This window comes from Lissotriton vulgaris, chromosome 7, assembly GCF_964263255.1.
Source record: "Lissotriton vulgaris chromosome 7, aLisVul1.2, whole genome shotgun sequence".
Lineage (NCBI taxonomy): Eukaryota > Metazoa > Chordata > Amphibia > Caudata > Salamandridae > Lissotriton > Lissotriton vulgaris.
In genome coordinates this window covers 1,141,021,249-1,141,039,363 of record NC_141695.1, presented here as the reverse complement: position 1 = coordinate 1,141,039,363, position 18,115 = coordinate 1,141,021,249, and the positions used below count along the sequence as shown (strand labels likewise).

General features: G+C 45.3%; 1 protein-coding gene across 1 annotated transcript in view; it reads left to right on the top strand.

Moving 5' to 3' along the window:
- Nucleotides 1–17,855, top strand: part of ERGIC1 (endoplasmic reticulum-golgi intermediate compartment 1) — a 324,289-nt gene extending 306,434 nt beyond the window's left edge. Inside the window, exon 10 of the mRNA XM_086931580.1 lies at nucleotides 16,014–17,855. Coding sequence (XP_086787706.1) covers nucleotides 16,014–16,121 — 108 coding nt within the window. The 3' untranslated portion in view covers nucleotides 16,122–17,855. The remainder of the gene's footprint in view (nucleotides 1–16,013) is intronic.
- Nucleotides 17,856–18,115: the final 260 nt, after the last annotated feature.

Sequence of the window (18,115 nt, the reverse complement as noted above, 5' to 3'; positions counted from 1 at the left end):
AATGTTATGATGTGATGGTCAGACCAGTCACATGGGTCTATAGCAAGGATAGATGTCTCATCCTTTCTTGAGATAATCCAGTCTAAGGTCGCTCCTCGTGAATGAGTGGGTTGGTTGCAAGCTTGTACAAGTTTTAGCTCATTGAGGAAGTCCTTAAGCGAGTTGACCAGTTTGTCACCGCCGTCATTCCAATGGAGGTTAAAGTCACCTAGGAATATGTTATTGGCGTCCGAATTAGAGTTGGTCGTTAAGATCTCCATCAGTTGCTCGGTGAACTTTGCGTTCTCTCCTGGTGGGTGGTAAAGTATATGCAACTTGCAACTTTGATTCGTTGGTGTTCTCACATTAATACCAAGGTATTCACAGGATTCTAAGGGGTCAGAATGGAAATGGCCGACCTCGATCTCCGACCGGTGAATGCAAGCTATTCCTCCTCCCACATTCTTTGGTCTGTCTAGTCTGACGATGTTATATTGTGGCGGTATTAAGAGATCCATGGTAGGAGAAGATGATTCATTGAGCCATGTTTCCGTGAGGATGGCCAGATCAATTTCCTTATTGATGATGAGGGCAGCTATGTCTGCTGCATGTTTAGTTGCCGAACGACAATTAAGTAGAAGGCAGGTCAGGGGTTTCTGTGATTTAACTAGTTTTCCATTATCCACTTCAGATGCAATTAGCTGGATATGTTGTAGATTTTGGTGAATTGCTTGCCTGTCATTACATTTGTAACTGACAACCTACTGTATTTCAGCAGAGAAACTTGGCAGTTCTGCCTGGTGATATTTACAAGCCACTCAGCCTTTGTCTTGCGGTTTTAATTGTTCAGAGTATTAACGCTTCAGTGGCATTATTGGACCATCATACAGAGCCCCCAGTTATGTAACCGTTGCAAGTTTATTTAAAAAAAGGTTATTTTCTTTGACCCGCCCCAATATAATGTTGTTCCACTCTGATTAAGACTTAACTTACATTCCTGATTTCTCCCACCAGACTATTCCCAAACTTCTCTTTTGGGGGTATTTGTTTAATTGATGGGGAGGTAAACTAACTTGTTTTCGGGTAGCGTTTTTTTTACTTTTAGAAACTCTGTTAATGACAGTATATACTTATATCCCACTTAAAATATCCTAATTTGCGCACGTCGAAAAGATGATTACTTGCACTGACTGGCCCGTTCTGGACTGGTCTTTGTGACCTGCACGAAGTTCACACAGAGGTCAGCGCGAGCTCTCAAGTCCTCGGTTAGTACAATTACGCCAGGTCTGACTGGTAAGTCGCGGCTGGACTTGCCTCCTCATAAGACTTTTTTTTTATCTGGGGGCGCGGGGGGGGGGGGCTTGTTGTGAAACATTTGTGCTCTTCCCCCACTTGAAACGGATGCCTCTTCATACCAGACCCGTTAGTCCCTGAGAGTCAGCCGAAACCATCGACCAAGGGTAATTGTGGGATGACTCTGCCTTTCAGCCGAAAAGTCCGTCATGGGGTCTGACTCCAGGAAGGATGCGGGAACATGCGCTCAATGCCCTCCGCCTCCCACGAGGGCCCCGGTATGAGGTTCCCACAACCCTGATTGGTGCAATGGATGTCTTTGGAGTCTCCTTACCCACGGGTGGGAGCGGCGGGAGGGCTATAGACCCCGGATCTCTGAAGCAAAGGTCATGTCGGAGAGCTCATTGTGGTAAAAGACGACATGCTCTTGTTTGTGCGGGACTCAGTCCTGGCCGTTCGGGTGACACGCCTTCTTGTGGCAGCTCCGAGCAGAGGGACAGAAGGCCTTTTGCATATGAATTCGGAATTGTTGATGTAGTTAATGCCAGATGATTATTTAAATTCCGGTGACGTGCTGTTTATTGGATTTGGGAAAACAAACCTTTTGCTTGTGGGAATTCATTCAGCCCCACCTTCCCTCGTGGCGTTGTTGTCGTCCGCCCGGCCTGTGACTCCTTTCGACCAGGGGCGTAACGCAAGCCTCTGCGGACAGTGTGGGGAGGGGACTGCAGCCCTTCTAGGGCCCCCCAACTTTTAGGGGGCTCGCACTTAATGTAGTTCTATGAGATATGGGAAACTCGGGTCCCCAACCCATCCTTTCATTTTGCATCATTTTCCCTTATGCTATTGCTTTCGAAAATACATCAGACGTGTCGCGTAACATCTGTGTCGGCTTCCCTTTGTTTATGCAAGGTCGAAATTTTATTTAATAAAAAATAAAACTCCAGGATATAGAAAATGTATTTAAAGTAAAAAATGAGCCAAAGGGCGACGTGCGGGGACGTGTAAGGTTGTGAGATTATTGGCGCCAAATGACAAGTTTCCTTCTGTTGTAATGTGCGAATGCGTGGGTTAGAACTAGCATTGTTGTACTTTTAATTAAATGTCGACTTAGTTTAATTTTCATATTATATCCATAGTTGGAAGGTTTGGGAAAATCGGTGTGTTTTTATTTTGCAATATTTAGGCGTTTAAGAGTTGAAAACGGCGGGGCTAGGGATGAGAGGGCTCATGGAAAACCGTGTTGAACGATGTTGTTTTACAATGAACACCGGGTTTGACTGTTATGTACGCTGGTATTATAACCACAAATAAGTGCATAATCTTGTACTTCATTCGTCTGCCTTTCTGTGCTCTGGCAATGTTTCTTTAAAGGCTCGTGCATTGATCTGTAGAAGATGAAATGCGGAGCTGCCCAGGCAAAGTGCAAGTTGCACACAGCTATATCCTCTGCATGTTTAACCCACACAGCTGTTCACTGTTACGAACCGATTGCGCGGGTTTGTCTCTTTTGTATGAGCCCTGGCGTTTGTTGAAAGGGGAGGGTGGCTTTTCTGTAGGTGCGTGTGAGAACTGCAGAGGGTGAAATCCCATCACAAGGCCACGTGGACGGCTCCCTCCAGCCTGGCGTTCTTCTTTTTATCCTGACGTCATGCCCGTATGTTGCCCTGCAGTGCAACTGGCAGGTGATGCATCACGGTTGCCAGGGGCGACCTGGGATGCTGAGGAGAGGCCGGCAGCGGATTACGTGCTCGGACGGCAGATGGGGGCATTGTCGGGAGCACTCCAGCTCCATGCGGGCAGGGGACTCTGCCGCGTGGCAGATGTCGCAGCCACAAAGGCACGGGGCGGGTGCACCTGCTGCCGGCGCCCGTCAATGCCTCCTTGTTATACCCGTCCGCGTGGCCAGCACTTTCCCAGGCCCTTTCCGGAGGACGCTTGTTAATGGGAACACAATGGGGCTGCGCGGGACATACAAATGACAGCCTATTGTGGGCGTGGAGGCGGGGCACGGCTCGGGCCGGGCTTTCTCACATCTGAAGGTGCGAAATGACCTGGGAAGCAGTCGCAGACCCCCGAGGGGTCATAGTGCGTCTCCCACGCTCGCCTTTCTTTTGAGGCGGTGGCCTTCAGCTCTACCCAGCACAAGTGAACATTCCTTCTGATCTGTCACGCCCTCAGCCTTGCGATCCATCACAGTTTGGGGGATTTCAAATGGCTTTTGCTTATTCACGCATGGGGATATGTAAGGGGCGGGACGTGGAGAATTCTCTTCAACCTCGAAGTTGGAAAAGACGCCTATTTTTTCCCACGCTATATCGGCAGCTTCGTTTTCCACCGCAGGACCATATGTAAGAAAACAAACGCACTCAACACACACACGCCACCTAGGTTGGAGTTCTTGTCAGTCGTTAAAGCAGATTAAAGTGGTCAAGGTACCGAGTACCTGCTGGTCATGGGTCTGATTTGGACTTGGCCGAACGCACTTATGAGTGTACTCAACCTCATGCTATAGACGGATAAATATGTAGAAAACAAAATATATATACACCCTCGATAACGAAGTACATTCATTGCACATGTTGAAAGCGATGGGAATGCCCTCTTTGTATGTGTCACCCGGGCTTTAAGTGGGTTGGGTCTCGGACACCTTCGTCTCTTTTTGGGTAGGGCGGCATGCCCACTGGTGGGGTCCTAAACTCAGTGTCATGGGCACCTGGGCTGCAGCTTCCTGTCGCATGCGTTTCCGTTGATTTGTGGTGTGCCCTGGCAGTAGGTAGAGATGGGCTCTAGTGGTTAGGCTGCTAACTTTACACCTGCAGACTCAGGTTTCTATCCGGCTTTGGTGGGATTCCGGGCAAAAATCACTTTTCCCCAGCTCGCCTGAAACGTAAATAAGCCAAACGCAATTGTGTAATTTAAAATTTTTAAATCCCACGTAACGTACACAGCTTTGGGGCTTCCAAACAACACATATAAAACTCAGCGCTTGTTGGGCCCCTTCTAGATTCGCGTTATGTAAATACCAATCCATTAACTCTGTACATTCTTTAAATGGCCAGGTACTTTCAGGTATGAAGTATTTCAAAAATAAGTTGGACCGTCCATTTGAGGGATTGAAAGACAATTGGTTGGCAAAGGTCTGCAATGGTCAGATTGGTTCAAGCATTTCACCGTTTTACTCTTGGCCATAAAGGATTCTTCCATATAGTTTCCGTCCCCTCACCAACGTTAAGGCTAATTCCCCTTTGGCAGAGCTGGCAGTCTGCGCCAAGCGGAAGGCTGCATGGTGTGTGAATCCTCCCCGCGAAGCTCTTCTGGGCATTACTTAAAGGATTTGGTGTCTTAAGCCCTGATTGAATCAGCAGCTGCTGCTTTGTGAGCTGTTACACAAATGGAGGATGCCTCCTGTGACTAGAACATTACTTAATTAAACATGGCGGTTCTGGCACTTTAATTCACTCAGCTTTTCTGCCTGTTCCATGGACAGCGGAAGTGCATTAGTCCATGAGAAATAAATCATAAAGATCCGGCCTCATTGCCACACGCAGCCTTGCCCCTAGGAGGGCCCTGAGATGCATGGATAACTTGTGTTTGTATGTGGCGCTTTATACCTGGTGCTTAATGCCATTTCGAAGTACTGTAAATACCAGGTTGTTACTTTTAGCTGAATGAATAGGCCTTGCATCTTTCAGAGGTCCACAGAGTAAGAGTGAGTTGGCTTTTCATGGTTTCAAACTTCTGTGCTACATACAGATCATAGGAGATGCCGGGTGTGTGGGGGGGGGGGGGGGTGGGGGGATGGGTCTCTGAGCCATCTTGCCAGTACTATCAAATAGCAAGCCTTCTATTTGACTCGTCAGAGTTGGCCTTTCATATTGCCACACGCTGATGTAACGGGGGCTGGTTCAGATGGAAACAGCCTGCTTTACTCGTGATGCTGGGTTTACCCTCTGGTGATTACTTACGTGGCATCTGGTGTAAAATCAGTCTCCATGACCATTTTCAGGTGTCGATACTAGTAAAATCGAACTTCCGGTATTGCACCGAAAAAAGGGCATTGCGCTGTCACCAGCATATTAATTATTCTTGAGAACTGGTGTCTACGGTTGAAGGGGGGGGGGGGGGGGGCGCAGAGGGGTAGGGGGTGATTGGGGTCTGGGAGGTATGTTTGCATCACCAACCACAGATCTGCCAGGCTCATAATTTCAGAGCTTACTAATTAAATATTGCTTTGTGTGCAAGCTGTGTCAAGGGGCTCCATCTTTAAGCACCACTTCAATGACTACTGACACCTTAACCGTGACTCTTAACCTGTGGTGCAAAAGCCACGTGGAAGGCCAACATCTCAGTATGATGTTTGTAAGGACAACAGCTCAGAGCACTATTTCACCTTTCACCTTTCACCTTTTTTACATGTTACCCAGTTGTAGTTTTTTTCACCTGTAGTGTTACATTCAGAGGACACCCAGATGCCAGATGCTAGCTCTGATGTGCCGCAAGGCCTCCAAGTAGGAATCCTGCTAGGAGAATAAAGGTAACTACCTGATTGGTGGCAGTGTGAGATAGAGTGGCATTGTCTGTACCCCTGTGGGTGCAACCTACTGATCCTTCCCCATCTGCTTAAAATCCAGTGTGGTAACCATTAAAGCCTGCTGTCGAGGGCTATACTGGTTGTTAAAAGCCCTAAACCAGAGTTACACCTGCTTTGTCCTATAACTAGGATGAATGCCCTTAACAGGTATAACCTGAGGCATAAGGACTATCCATATATTAAGACTTTAATGTTCTAAATTAAAAAGAAAGAGAGAAACTGAAAGACGAATATTGAAATGTTGGTACAGACTTATTCCAGCCATCAGGAGCCTCATTTGTACCAGACCGCTTGGCACCACCTGTTCATCCCTTGGCCCAGTATAACCCGAGCCTTTTGTAGACTAACAATAAACACAGTACAACTAATGACAGACTTGGCCGGTTCCATTTTATTTTCTATAGCCATACTCCTGATGGTTTAGGACCGGTCAGATGCACTTTACTCTAGGGGCCCGATGTAGGTAAATCTAATTTACCACTTCTAAAATATCGAATCATACTGATTCGGTATTTAAGAAGTGGTAAATTCGAGGGGGGGAAATGTAGGTAATACTGAATCGGTAAATACCGAATCTGTATCCCCCATTGATTCCTACGGGCCTTGAAGCCCATAGGAATCAATGTGGAATACCGAATCGGTATTTACCGATTCGGTAATTACCTATTCTTGCAAGGGTGCAGGGGGTGTCACTTTGACACCCTCTGGCACCCCAATTACAGGCTTGTGTGCCATGTGGCACACATACATGCCCTACGGGCATGTCTGTGTGTCACATGGCACAGGTGTGCATGCACAGATGTGCATGCACACCTGGAATCAGTATTTTACCAACCAATTGGATTGGGTGCTAAAATACCTATTCTTAAAGCCCTGTGGCACTCTGACGTGTGCCAGCTACATCTGCATTTACCGATTCGGTAATTTTACCGAATCGGTAAATACAGAATCGGTAAAATACCGATTCTGTAAATGCATGCCCTACAACTGAAAACCCTAATACCGGTCGGAAACTGCCAAAATCGGCCGTTTCCGACTGGTATTAGGGCTCCTACATCTGGCCCTAGGTGTCCACCTCACATTCCTACTGATTAGCACCTCTGAAGGTAAAAATGTGTTTCTCAATCTGTGTTGGGTGGGAAAACCTGTGTGCAGTTATCTCGTAAGGCTGGCCTTTCCTTGTTACCTCGTAATGCTGCCTCCTTACAGACCCTTCTACTAGGCTCTAGTTCAGTGTAGCAGGGCTGAACAAGACCCATCCTGATCTGCTTGAAGCATCCCCGGCCGTCCCCATCAATAAGTGTTTTATCATATGTGACCTTGAGCCAGGTGATGTGCGTTGGTTGACTAGTACTCCTCAGGGCGATGAACTGAAAATGGCAGTCTCCATCCAGCTGGAAATCATCTAGGATAAAGTCCTGCCCAAAATGACAGCCCTCTAAAGAGTTCAACAGAAGGAGTGAGATACTAGTAAAAGCCCACCTTCTAAGAGACCTGGACTCTGCCCGAGTCCCGGACAGGTCATGGCAGAAGAGCAGCTCTAGCAGGAAAAACATAAACCAGATTGAACTAAAAAATCTTCTGGACAGTACCTGCCCGTTGCCGTTCATAGACCCAAAAACTGCTACCCAACAATATCATGATTGGATTGCTCACGCCACGAATATGTTGGTACCAACCAAGATTTTATCAAGTAACAGAAATATCCCAACCGCGCCATGGTACACAGAAGAATTAAGGATTCAAAAACAGCAGAATAGAAACAGGGAAAGGCAGTGGCGAAAAAATTACAACATGGAGGACAAGGCAAAGTACAAAGTCTTTGAGTATTTATAAAACCATGATGACAGAAGCCAAAAACTTTTTTTGCAGCTCAAATTGAAAATGCCAAAAACTCAAGTAGGCAACTGTATGATATCACTAGATCCTTGTCAGGCAATGCCCCCGATCTAATCCCGCCCCCCTCCCAATTTCTCTGCGATGAATTGGCAAAATTCTTCTTTTCGAAAGTGACCGATATTTATCAGGCCTTTTCCTCGCGGCCCGTAATATCTGCCTCATTCGCTCCCCCCATGGATAACGCCTTGACAATTTTTAACCCACTCAATACAGACCAAATAAAGGTCCTGGTCTCCACCATTAAGTCTGGATCGTCCTTCGACCCTTGCCCTTTATCAGCACTCTCTCCGGTGATGGACACCCTCATCCCGGTTATTACCGCAGTTTGCAATTCGATACTTACCTCTGGAATCTACCCAGATTCCTTAAAGAACACTCTAGTGAAGCCCCTCCTGAAAAAAGAAAACCTTGATAAATCAGATTTAAAGAACTATAGGCCCATTGCAAGTCTCCCATTCCTAGCCAAGGTGATAGAAAAGGCCATGAATCACCAGCTAGTTGAACATCTAGAGAAACACTCCCTCCTGGATGATTCGCAATTCGGCTTTCGGAAATATCACGGCACGGAAACTGCTTTAATTAAAGCTGCCGATGATAAAGGACCATCAGAGACCAGGGAGCAACGGCAATTTTAGTAATGCTGGATTTATCCGCGGCCTTCGACACGGTCGACCATAAGATCTTACTCGACCATGTCGGAAAGAGTGCCATTCTCCTTATTGCAAGGGATCTAATTGCATCCTTCCTGGTTGACAGAACCCAGAAAGTCACCCTGGGCCCATATCAATCAGCTGAGATGTCGCTCCCATGCGGGGTCCCACAGGGCTCATCCCTAAGTCCGACCCTATTTAATATATATGTGTCGGACCTTGCCAATGTCATCAGAGCATACGGGATGAGCATAACCTCATACGCTGATGACACTCAACTGGTCCTAGCCATTAAAAACAATGGACCAGAGGTGGCAGAGCGCTTTTAATGTGGAATGCTAGCTATCGAAGAATGGATGGTAGCGAACTGCCTTAAGCTGAACTCCGGAAAAACGGAGGTGCTCATTTTTGGACCTCTTTCTCCTGACTGGTCAGCAACCTGGTGGCCGGCAGCTATGGGTGACCCCCCCCAGGCCGGCTTCTAAGGTTAGGAATTTGGGCATAATCTTTGATGGTGACCTCAACTTTCTAGCTCATGCAAAGAAGGTAGCAGCAACAGCCCACCACAAGCTAAGGCTGATCAGAAAAATTCTCCCATTTTTACCGGACTCTGCTGCCAAAACCCTGGTCACCTCCCTAGTGCTATCGTCCCTGGATTACTGTAATGGTTTGTTTCTAAATGCTCAGGTAAGGGTTATTACCAAGCTTCAGACTATTCAGAATGCAGCTGCACGCCTGCTCTCTGGGACACCTAAGTTCACCTCCATAGCAAACACCATCAGGAAATATCATTGGTTGACCATCTCCAATCGAATTAAATTTAAATCCCTGTGTATTGTATATAAAACATTGAACGATTCAGGACCTCGGTATTTTAAGGATCAGTTCAGATTCTATAAACCAACCAGACAGCTCCGATCGGCCAATCTAAACCTACTAGCCACCCCACGATCAAAAACTGTCTCTTGGGGGGACCGTCGCTTTTCGGTTGCAGCTTCTAAGCTGTGGAACTCTCTACCCCAGCACATTAGGATGTGCCCTTCCTTGCTACAGTTCCGTAGGGGCCTCAAGACATGGTTGTTCGACCAATAATTGGTCAGCACTTGGCGAGCTTTTGGGAGGATCTAGGGAACAATCTAGCGCCAAGACGCCTACGGGTAATCGCGCGCTTAACAAATGGCAAAAAGAAATAAAAAATAAATAAATAGCAACAGAGGAGGAATTATCACAATATTTCACTAAAGGACAGGTGAACTGCCCCTTAGTAGTGACGTGCTGGTTCAGGAGTATTGGCTGCTGCTGTCCTGGCCCTCCCACTCTTAACTGAGCCTCCTTTTTTCTACAGCTCACATTTCTTTTTCTCTGCTGTAGATCCTGGGGCTGATACATCTGCAATGGGCTGTGTGGGTTCTGGGAGACATCTTTTGCTCTCTGTAAGAACTTTCTGGCAACCATATGTACTTTGCACTCTAGAGTGGTCGTACTTTCAGACTTCTAGAGCTCGTTGAGAAATTCAGTTTTTTCTTTCCTGAAGCTTCAAGGCTAGCTCCCAATGTATATTGTGCCTGTAGAGACCTGCGCACATTGAGACTTTGAAGTTTATCTGTTGGCCCGTTCCATCGCTGCCACCCTACTTCAACCCATAGACCATCGTAGACCACAATCCATTATAGCTACAAACTTCCTGCTTCATTGTGTATCCTTGTGAGGATTATGGAGCCCTGCGGGCACATTTCAACTGTTCTTAATGTGTTTGCAGCTAGTGGAAATTCAGTGAAAAAGTTTAGGTACACTACTGACTTTCTTTATCAACTTGGGACCCAAATAACTTTTTTCCAAGAGTAGTCGAAACTGCTCAGTCACCCTGAGCGGTTAGTCTGGAAGTCCTTCAAGACTGTTACACTAGATGGGACGAGCACCTTTTGCAACAGTGTAACAACTGCCCAACTGACCGCGTTCAAACGCAAACACCGAAAACACGAGGACCACGCCCCTTTGCAAACTGTTAATGAAAATATCCCCTAAAGTGTATAGAATACCATAAGACCGTGTTTGGGGTCAACATCTGTAAGTAGTAAGAATTTCTGATTTTCTGAGTCCTTCTGCAAGAATATTTCAAAAAGGGGGTGGGGTCGCACACCACTCACTCACCAGCGGGATCGCCCCTAAGGACTATGGTCAGTGTAGTTTTGTATTCCGCGATGTATCTTTCTTCGCCATCCCTGGACACGTGTTTCGGGGTATTTACCCCTCATCAGCAGGGAATAGGCCATCTTCTTATCTTCTGGGGTTGCCGGTGGCTGCCAAATATTGCCAGGTCTAGTACCACACAGGCGTGCGGGTGCGGGGTCCCAGGCTCGTCAGCCCGCTTAAATATTTCAAAAAGGGGCTGGGGTCGCACACCACTCACCAGCGGGATCGCCCCTAAGGACTATGGTCAGTGTAGTTTTGTATTCCGCGATGTATCTTTCTTATTATTTAAGCGGGCTGACGAGCCTGGGACCCCGCACCCGCGCGCCCGTGTGGTACTAGACCTGGCAATATTTGTCAGCCACCGGCAACCCCAGAAGATAAGAAGATGGCCTATTCCCTGCTGATGAGGGGTAAATACCCCGAAACACGTGTCCAGGGATGGCGAAGAAAGATACATCGCGGAATACAAAACTACACTGACCATAGTCCTTAGGGGCGATCCCGCTGGTGAGTGAGTGGTGTGCGACCCCAGCCCCTTTTTGAAATATTTAAGCGGGCTGACGAGCCTGGGACCCCGCACCCGCGCGCCTGTGTGGTACTAGACCTGGCAATATTTGGCAGCCACCGACAACCCCAGAAGATAAGAAGATGGCCTATTCCCTGCTGATGAGGGGTAAATACCCCGAAACACGTGTCCAGGGATGGCGAAGAAAGATACATCGCGGAATACAAAACTACACTGACCATAGTCCTTAGGGGCGATCCCGCTGGTGAGTGAGTGGTGTGCGACCCCACCCCCTTTTTGAAATATTTAAGCGGGCTGACGAGCCTGGGACCCCGCACCCGCGCGCCCGTGTGGTACTAGACCTGGCAATATTTGGCAGCCACCGGCAACCCCATAAGATAAGAAGATGGCCTATTCCCTGCTGATGAGGGGTAAATACCCCGAAACACGTGTCCAGGGATGGCGAAGAAAGATACATCGCGGAATACAAAACTACACTGACCATAGTCCTTAGGGGCGATCCCGCTGGTGAGTGAGTGGTGTGCGACCCCACCCCCTTTTTGAAATATTTAAGCGGGCTGACGAGCCTGGGACCCCGCACCCGCGCGCCCGTGTGGTACTAGACCTGGCAATATTTGGTAGCCACCGGCAACCCCAGAAGATAAGAAGATGGCCTATTCCCTGCCGATGAGGGGTAAATACCCCGAAACACGTGTCCAGGGATGGCGAAGAAAGATACATAGCGAAATACAAAACTACACTGACCATAGTCCTTAGGGGCGATCCCGCTGGTGAGTGAGTGGTGTGCGACCCCACCCCCTTTTTCCTTCTGCAAGAACTCTGTTTATTCAAAGAGTTGTTCCCCCGCCGATTCCTTTTTATTTTTTTGCTGTGCTAACTATTGCATTATTATTTCAGACCCCTAAAAGGTCCTGTAGTAAGCCTTTTTTACTTGACCAGTTACTACTGGAAATCAGAGCGAACTAAGGGAGTCTTCGCTAATCTTTGCAAGAAATGGTGTCCAATGCTCTGGGGCTGTGATGACCCATATGCTGATGCTGCCCAGTATCTTTATTCCTGAAAAATGCTTGATACCGATCCTGGAGTTTGGAAAGGGGTCTAAACGTTGTTTTGCTTTTTTGTTGGGATCAGGGGCATTGAAGGGGCACTCCTTGCGACTATCCCATCAGACAAAAGCCTTCATGGTTAAAAGCTAAAAATCCGGCTTTTCTGATCAATGTGCACTTAGTTCTTGATTTGTATCAATTTCTAGTATACACTAGATCATGAAGAGATCCACAGCAAGGAGAAGAATTGGGATCCAGTGGACACCTGGACTTTGCAGACAACCTGGACTTTGCAGACAACCTGAACTTTGAAGACAACCTGGCCGTAATCTTCTATACCCATCTGCAGATGCAAAGGAAGCACGACAAGGTGGCAGTCACATCAGCACAATCTGGCCTCAAGTTTGACATAGGAAAAGCCAAGATCCTGAAGTCTAATACTACCAGTACTACCTGAGTCACCCTTGCAGGCAATGCACTGGAAGAGGTTCAGGCTTTCACCCACCTGTGCATTGTCATAGACAAGCAGGCTGCACAGGTGCCGACATAATTGCAATAATTCGCAAAGCAAGTGCTGCCTTCATTCAGCTAAAGAAGATCTGGTGCTACAAGGATCTAACACTGCAAACCAAAATCAGGCTTTTTAACACCAACGTAATCAGTCCTTCTGTATGGAGCAGAAACTTGGAGGACAACAGTGATCACAACTAGTGCTCCCAGTTTTCAATTTTTACTGATTTTTGCAGATAAATACAGACCGAAAACTACTTTTTTTTCATGTCTGTATTTATTTTTAAATACAGAAAAATACAGAAATAGGACTTCTTTGGATGATTTTTTTTCTTTTGTCAATCTTGAGTGCCAGGTCAGTAAGTGCATAGATTGAGGCGTAGGAGAGATGAAAAAAGACAATAGATTTCCTAATTAAGCTTAATTAAGTGCAGATCTACAGTTATTTATGCTATTCTACAATGCAAGTGTTTTTCAGACAACACTATTGCACGGTATACTGCTGGAACCTTTTGGATATTTAAATAGGAGTATACATTTATCAGTTAAATAAATGTGGAAAAATACCCATTGCAGCTTCATTTATACAGAAAACACAAAATAAAAATGGATAAATACAGAAAATATTAGCAAAAAATAAATATGGATAAATACAGACGGAAATGTCAAAAATAAATACCATAAAACCAGGAGCCCTAATCACAATCAACAAAGTACAAACCTTCATCAACACCTGCCTGAGGAAAATCCTCCAAATCCGCTGGCCAAACAGTTAGCAACAACGACCTATGTCAGGAGAATTTCCAACTCCCTGCTCATGAAGAAATCATAATACACAGGGGTTAGATTGGTCACACCCTCTGCAAGCCTGCATCAAACATCACTAGACAAGCCCGGACCTGGAACTCTCCAGGGAAAAGGAATATAGGAAGACTGAGAAGCACCTGGTGCTGAGGCTTCGAGGCTGACTGCAAGGAGATGGGTTACACCTGGAGTCACTCTGAAAAAAGCCCAGGGCCAAGGTGGATGGAGAGCGCTGGTTAATAGCCCATGCCCCAGGGAGGATAGTAGGCGTAAGTAAGTCTGAGATTAAAAATCTGGGGTGGCCATACAGAAAGGGTAGATTTCATAAACTGTCTTGGACTGGTGTGTTTTAGCAAAGTATTAAACATTACTATAGGTGATGTCCCTGTTAGTGTTTTTGAGAAACCTCTTTTTAACTGAAAAGATTGTACTTTAAGTATTTCTTGAGGTAGGTGCATTTTACCACATACATTCAAATTCAGTTCAGCATGTTGATCTTTTTACTCCATATCGCAACAGAACTACCATTCTGCTTGCTTTATTTAGATTGTCAAGCTTTGAGAAAGTGGCCCAGTGCTTCTAAAAACATGTTGGCTGTACAAATGAATAATTTTACCCTGCACTGAAACATTCTTCTCCTCAGAAGACTCCATGAGATTGGCATTCAAAGATCTGCTCTTGAATTGGATGTGTTCCTTGCCCACAGGAAGAACTCAAAGGGTCAGACTGCCCCCTTCACGTCAGAGACCAAGAAACTAATATGCAATGTCCCACAAGGATCATAACTCGGCCCCACTCTTTTCACCATATGCATGACACGGCTCCCCAACATCATCTGATCACATTACCTTTATCTACGCCGATGACACCCAACTCCTCCTCGCCCTGACGAACAAGACAAACACCGCCAGAACCAACTGCATGTCTGTAGTAAAAGACTGATTGCGAATTCAGACAAGACAGTAGTACTGTCTTCGGCAACAAGACCCCCCACCCCCCTGGGATTCCACCTGGTGGCTGCCGTAGCTAGGACCAACACCCACAGACCACGCAATAAATCTAGTGAATCATCCTAGATGACAAGCTCAACATGACAGATCACGTCAGCGCAGTGTGCACCTCATGCTTCCACATCCTGTGCCTGCTGAAAAAGATTTTCAAATGGTTGCCCTGAAACACCAGACTGAGTGTCACATAAGAACTCCCACCAGCAGGCTGAACTACAGCAACACTGTCTACACCGGAATCTCCAAACCACTTCTACTGACTCCAGACCATTAAACAGCTTAGGTCCATGCACCTACCCACCAAGCCCAATACCTGGATAACCTTGGGTGATCAGTGCGCTATATAAATCAACATAAGATTGCACTGTGTTAATATGCAGTGCAAAATGTTGCACTGGTGTTTAAAAGGAATGAATTAAAGCGAAATAAATCAAATTTATGGGGAAGGATGTAGCCTAAAGGCTAGGGCGGTTGACCTCAAATCTGGGGAATCAGGCTCGAGTCTCTGGAAAGATGCTCTACATTCTGTGATTCTAGGCAAATCATGTCATCTCCCTGTGCCTAACAAAAATTAATTTGTCCTCGTGTAGCGCAACTGGCGCTTTTTTAAAGCGCTCTAATACCTGATTTCGGGTCAAGTTTGTGCTATATAAAACTAAGGAAAAAACAAACTTTGCTTGACATTGCTTACATTACTTTGTGATGTCTCCAAAAAGTTGTTGTCTATTGCGAGGTAAACCGAGAGGGTAACTGGCATTTGGAGAGAGCACCAGGTGATGAATAGTATTTCTCTTGTGTACCCCTGAGATTTTTATGTATCTCATCAAGATATATTGCAATCATAGTTGGGTGTCCACCCATATCCATATGTCGGTTATGTTGTGTGAGTGTGGAATAAGATACTGTTTATATGTCACGGTAAACCACTGGCTTTACATCAGTTTAATAATGATTATTTTGTGAATTGGAGTTCTCAGTCTCTAAACCCACCCCTCCTCCCTGAGTAAGGTTTGGGCCTCCCTGTCTTGCTATCCCGATGGTGAAGTGTTATAAGGGTGAACTTGAATCTCAATTTTTGGGTTTCATATTAGGACGGGCCCAGGACATGAGGCACTGGAACCCAATTGATATATTTGGGACCCAGTAACCCCTGTTTACTTTGAGGCTGCCGAGTTCGTTCCAAGAGTTTGTCTGTTTTTTTTATATATATTTGGCAGAACTAACTACAAATTCCGTTAAAAAAAATATATATATTTATGTGGATTACATTTAAGTAAATACGAACCAAGATCTTAAATCCAGTAAAATGTAGAGTATTATTTTTTATTCATTTAGCTACGCACACTCCCTAAATAATCCATACACCAAACATGTCATGTATATGAGTGCTCAGTACATGAGTGGGGAGATGATGTGGTCTCTACAACTTGTGGGTGTGCGCTTCTGTGCCTGATGTGGATTGCCAGTCTGTGGCTTAGTCAGTGTCTTAAAATGTATTTTCTCTGGTTTCAGATCTGTGCCATTATTGGTGGGACCTTCACGGTGGCAGGCATCTTGGACTCTTGCATTTTTACAGCCTCAGAAGCCTGGAAGAAGATTCAGCTAGGGAAAATGCAGTAACTTACGGTTCAAGGACTGCGTGGGCCAAAAAGGGAAAACACCTGATGATCATCAACTGAATTTTTTTTAAATGCCTGTATGGGTGGTGGTATTTCTGCAAAGTGACCAGTTCAACTCATTTGCCCAGATTTGCAGAGGGTTGTTTCTCGTTTGAGGGATTCTTTTCATGACGTCACATTTTTAATGGAAGTCTAAGAGCAAGAAAAAGCACGTCCTTCGCGTGGTGCCTTGTTGGTTCGTTATCATCTTGAACTTCTCTGCGATGAACAACGGTGTCTGGAGAATAATCATTTTGCTTTCATGGATGTTAACAGGAGCACATTTGATCCACTTTCCTTCATCCCCTGGTTGTGTTGGCGTTGTCCTATTCTTGTTAGTTTATAGAATTTTGCTAATCCATTTCTTATCGGTTGTTAGTTGATTACATGTCTATAAGCATTTTTCTGTTACAAAAACGACATTTTTAAATAATTATTAGTTTGGCCCCTGCCAACCTCCGCAATTGTCTTTGAAAAATATGTCTAGCAACACATAGATTTCCTGGAAAGAGGGTATCTTAATTATTTTCTCCAGATACACAAACGACTTGTCCACTGCAAGGAATGTTGTCTCTTATTGATTTTTTTTAATCCCGTGGGGAGACCAGCATTCGAGGATTGTATATGGGACATCTCGTGCCCCATGATTGTTGCAGCCACGCAAACATCTGCTCTCCCTAACTTTGTTTATTTTTATATTTTTGAGTGGTATTTTTGTCCAAGTTGTAGCCCATAAGACGTTACCCTTTTTTTTTTTAGATATCCCATCGATTAGCTGAATGTTTGTAAAATGTTAACGTTTTGAAGGAAAATTCCATTTTATTTGATTTACTTGAACTCTTTTGATGTCATTATTGAGGTGCCATCAAAGAGTATTATATTTTAACATGTAAATTGTCCCTTTTGTCCTGTTTTTTCGAGGTGGTGAGAGGCTAGAAGTAGCAGAACGGTAAAATGAAGCCTGCCTCTGCAATCCAGAGGCTTCTCTTAGTCTGTTTCCTTTAGCTCTTATTTTTAAGTGCCAATATAGTCTCTATTCATCCATTGTGTTTCTTTTTAATCCACAAACAATCCGATCAGATCATGCAGTTGTGCTAGTAGAAGCTGCATGTTTTTGATGAATCGTACAATGGTATTTTTATGCATCTGTGTTGTTCCCTGCAGAAATCTGTAGGTTGACATTTCACAGTATTTTTGAGCTAATTGCCTTAACTGTTTCTAATATAGTGGCGAACTGGCTGGTTAAAATTTTGTATATAGGAAGATGGGATGCTGCCTCCAAACGTCCACCAAATGCATTTCAAAGCTGGTCTGTTGGAAGACCCTATAGTTTCATTGTAAGCTAGCCTGGCTAAAATAAGTGTTGATTGGGAACAGTTTAAAAGCCAATGAATGGGCAAAATGCACTCTTTGGGCAGTAAACTGGTTGCAAATAGTTTCAGGGCCTATACTATTGTGGGATCTCTTCTCGAATGGACGCAGTGTGTTACCAATTGTATTTGGGCTCCTCCGGCAGCGCTGACATCTACCTGACAAGGGTATTCTCTTTGTTACTGACTATGAACTATATATTAGAGACCCCCCCCCCCCCCAACAGTTGTATGTATTTTGCATTGTGTGCGCTGCCTGCCAGCAGAGATTACATTACCAAACCAAATTAAAGGCAGCTTCAGCTGCTTTACAGGTGATCTGGAAATCCTTTCTTGTGCATTCGTCCTTCTTTTTTTTTTTTTCTTTCACTGTTCCCAGCTACTAAATTCTCTTTGTTCGTAGCTATCCTTTTCTAACTCATAGGGAGTGGAATGCTGTAAGAGTGAAAGAGGAGCTTCGGAATGTGTGTAGGCGGTGCTTTCTCGTGATCACAAATAAAGATATGGAAATCTGCCATCAGATTTGAACAAAGTGTTGCATTAAAGCAGATGTTGCAAAACTTGAATGAAAGGTTAGGAAAGATGG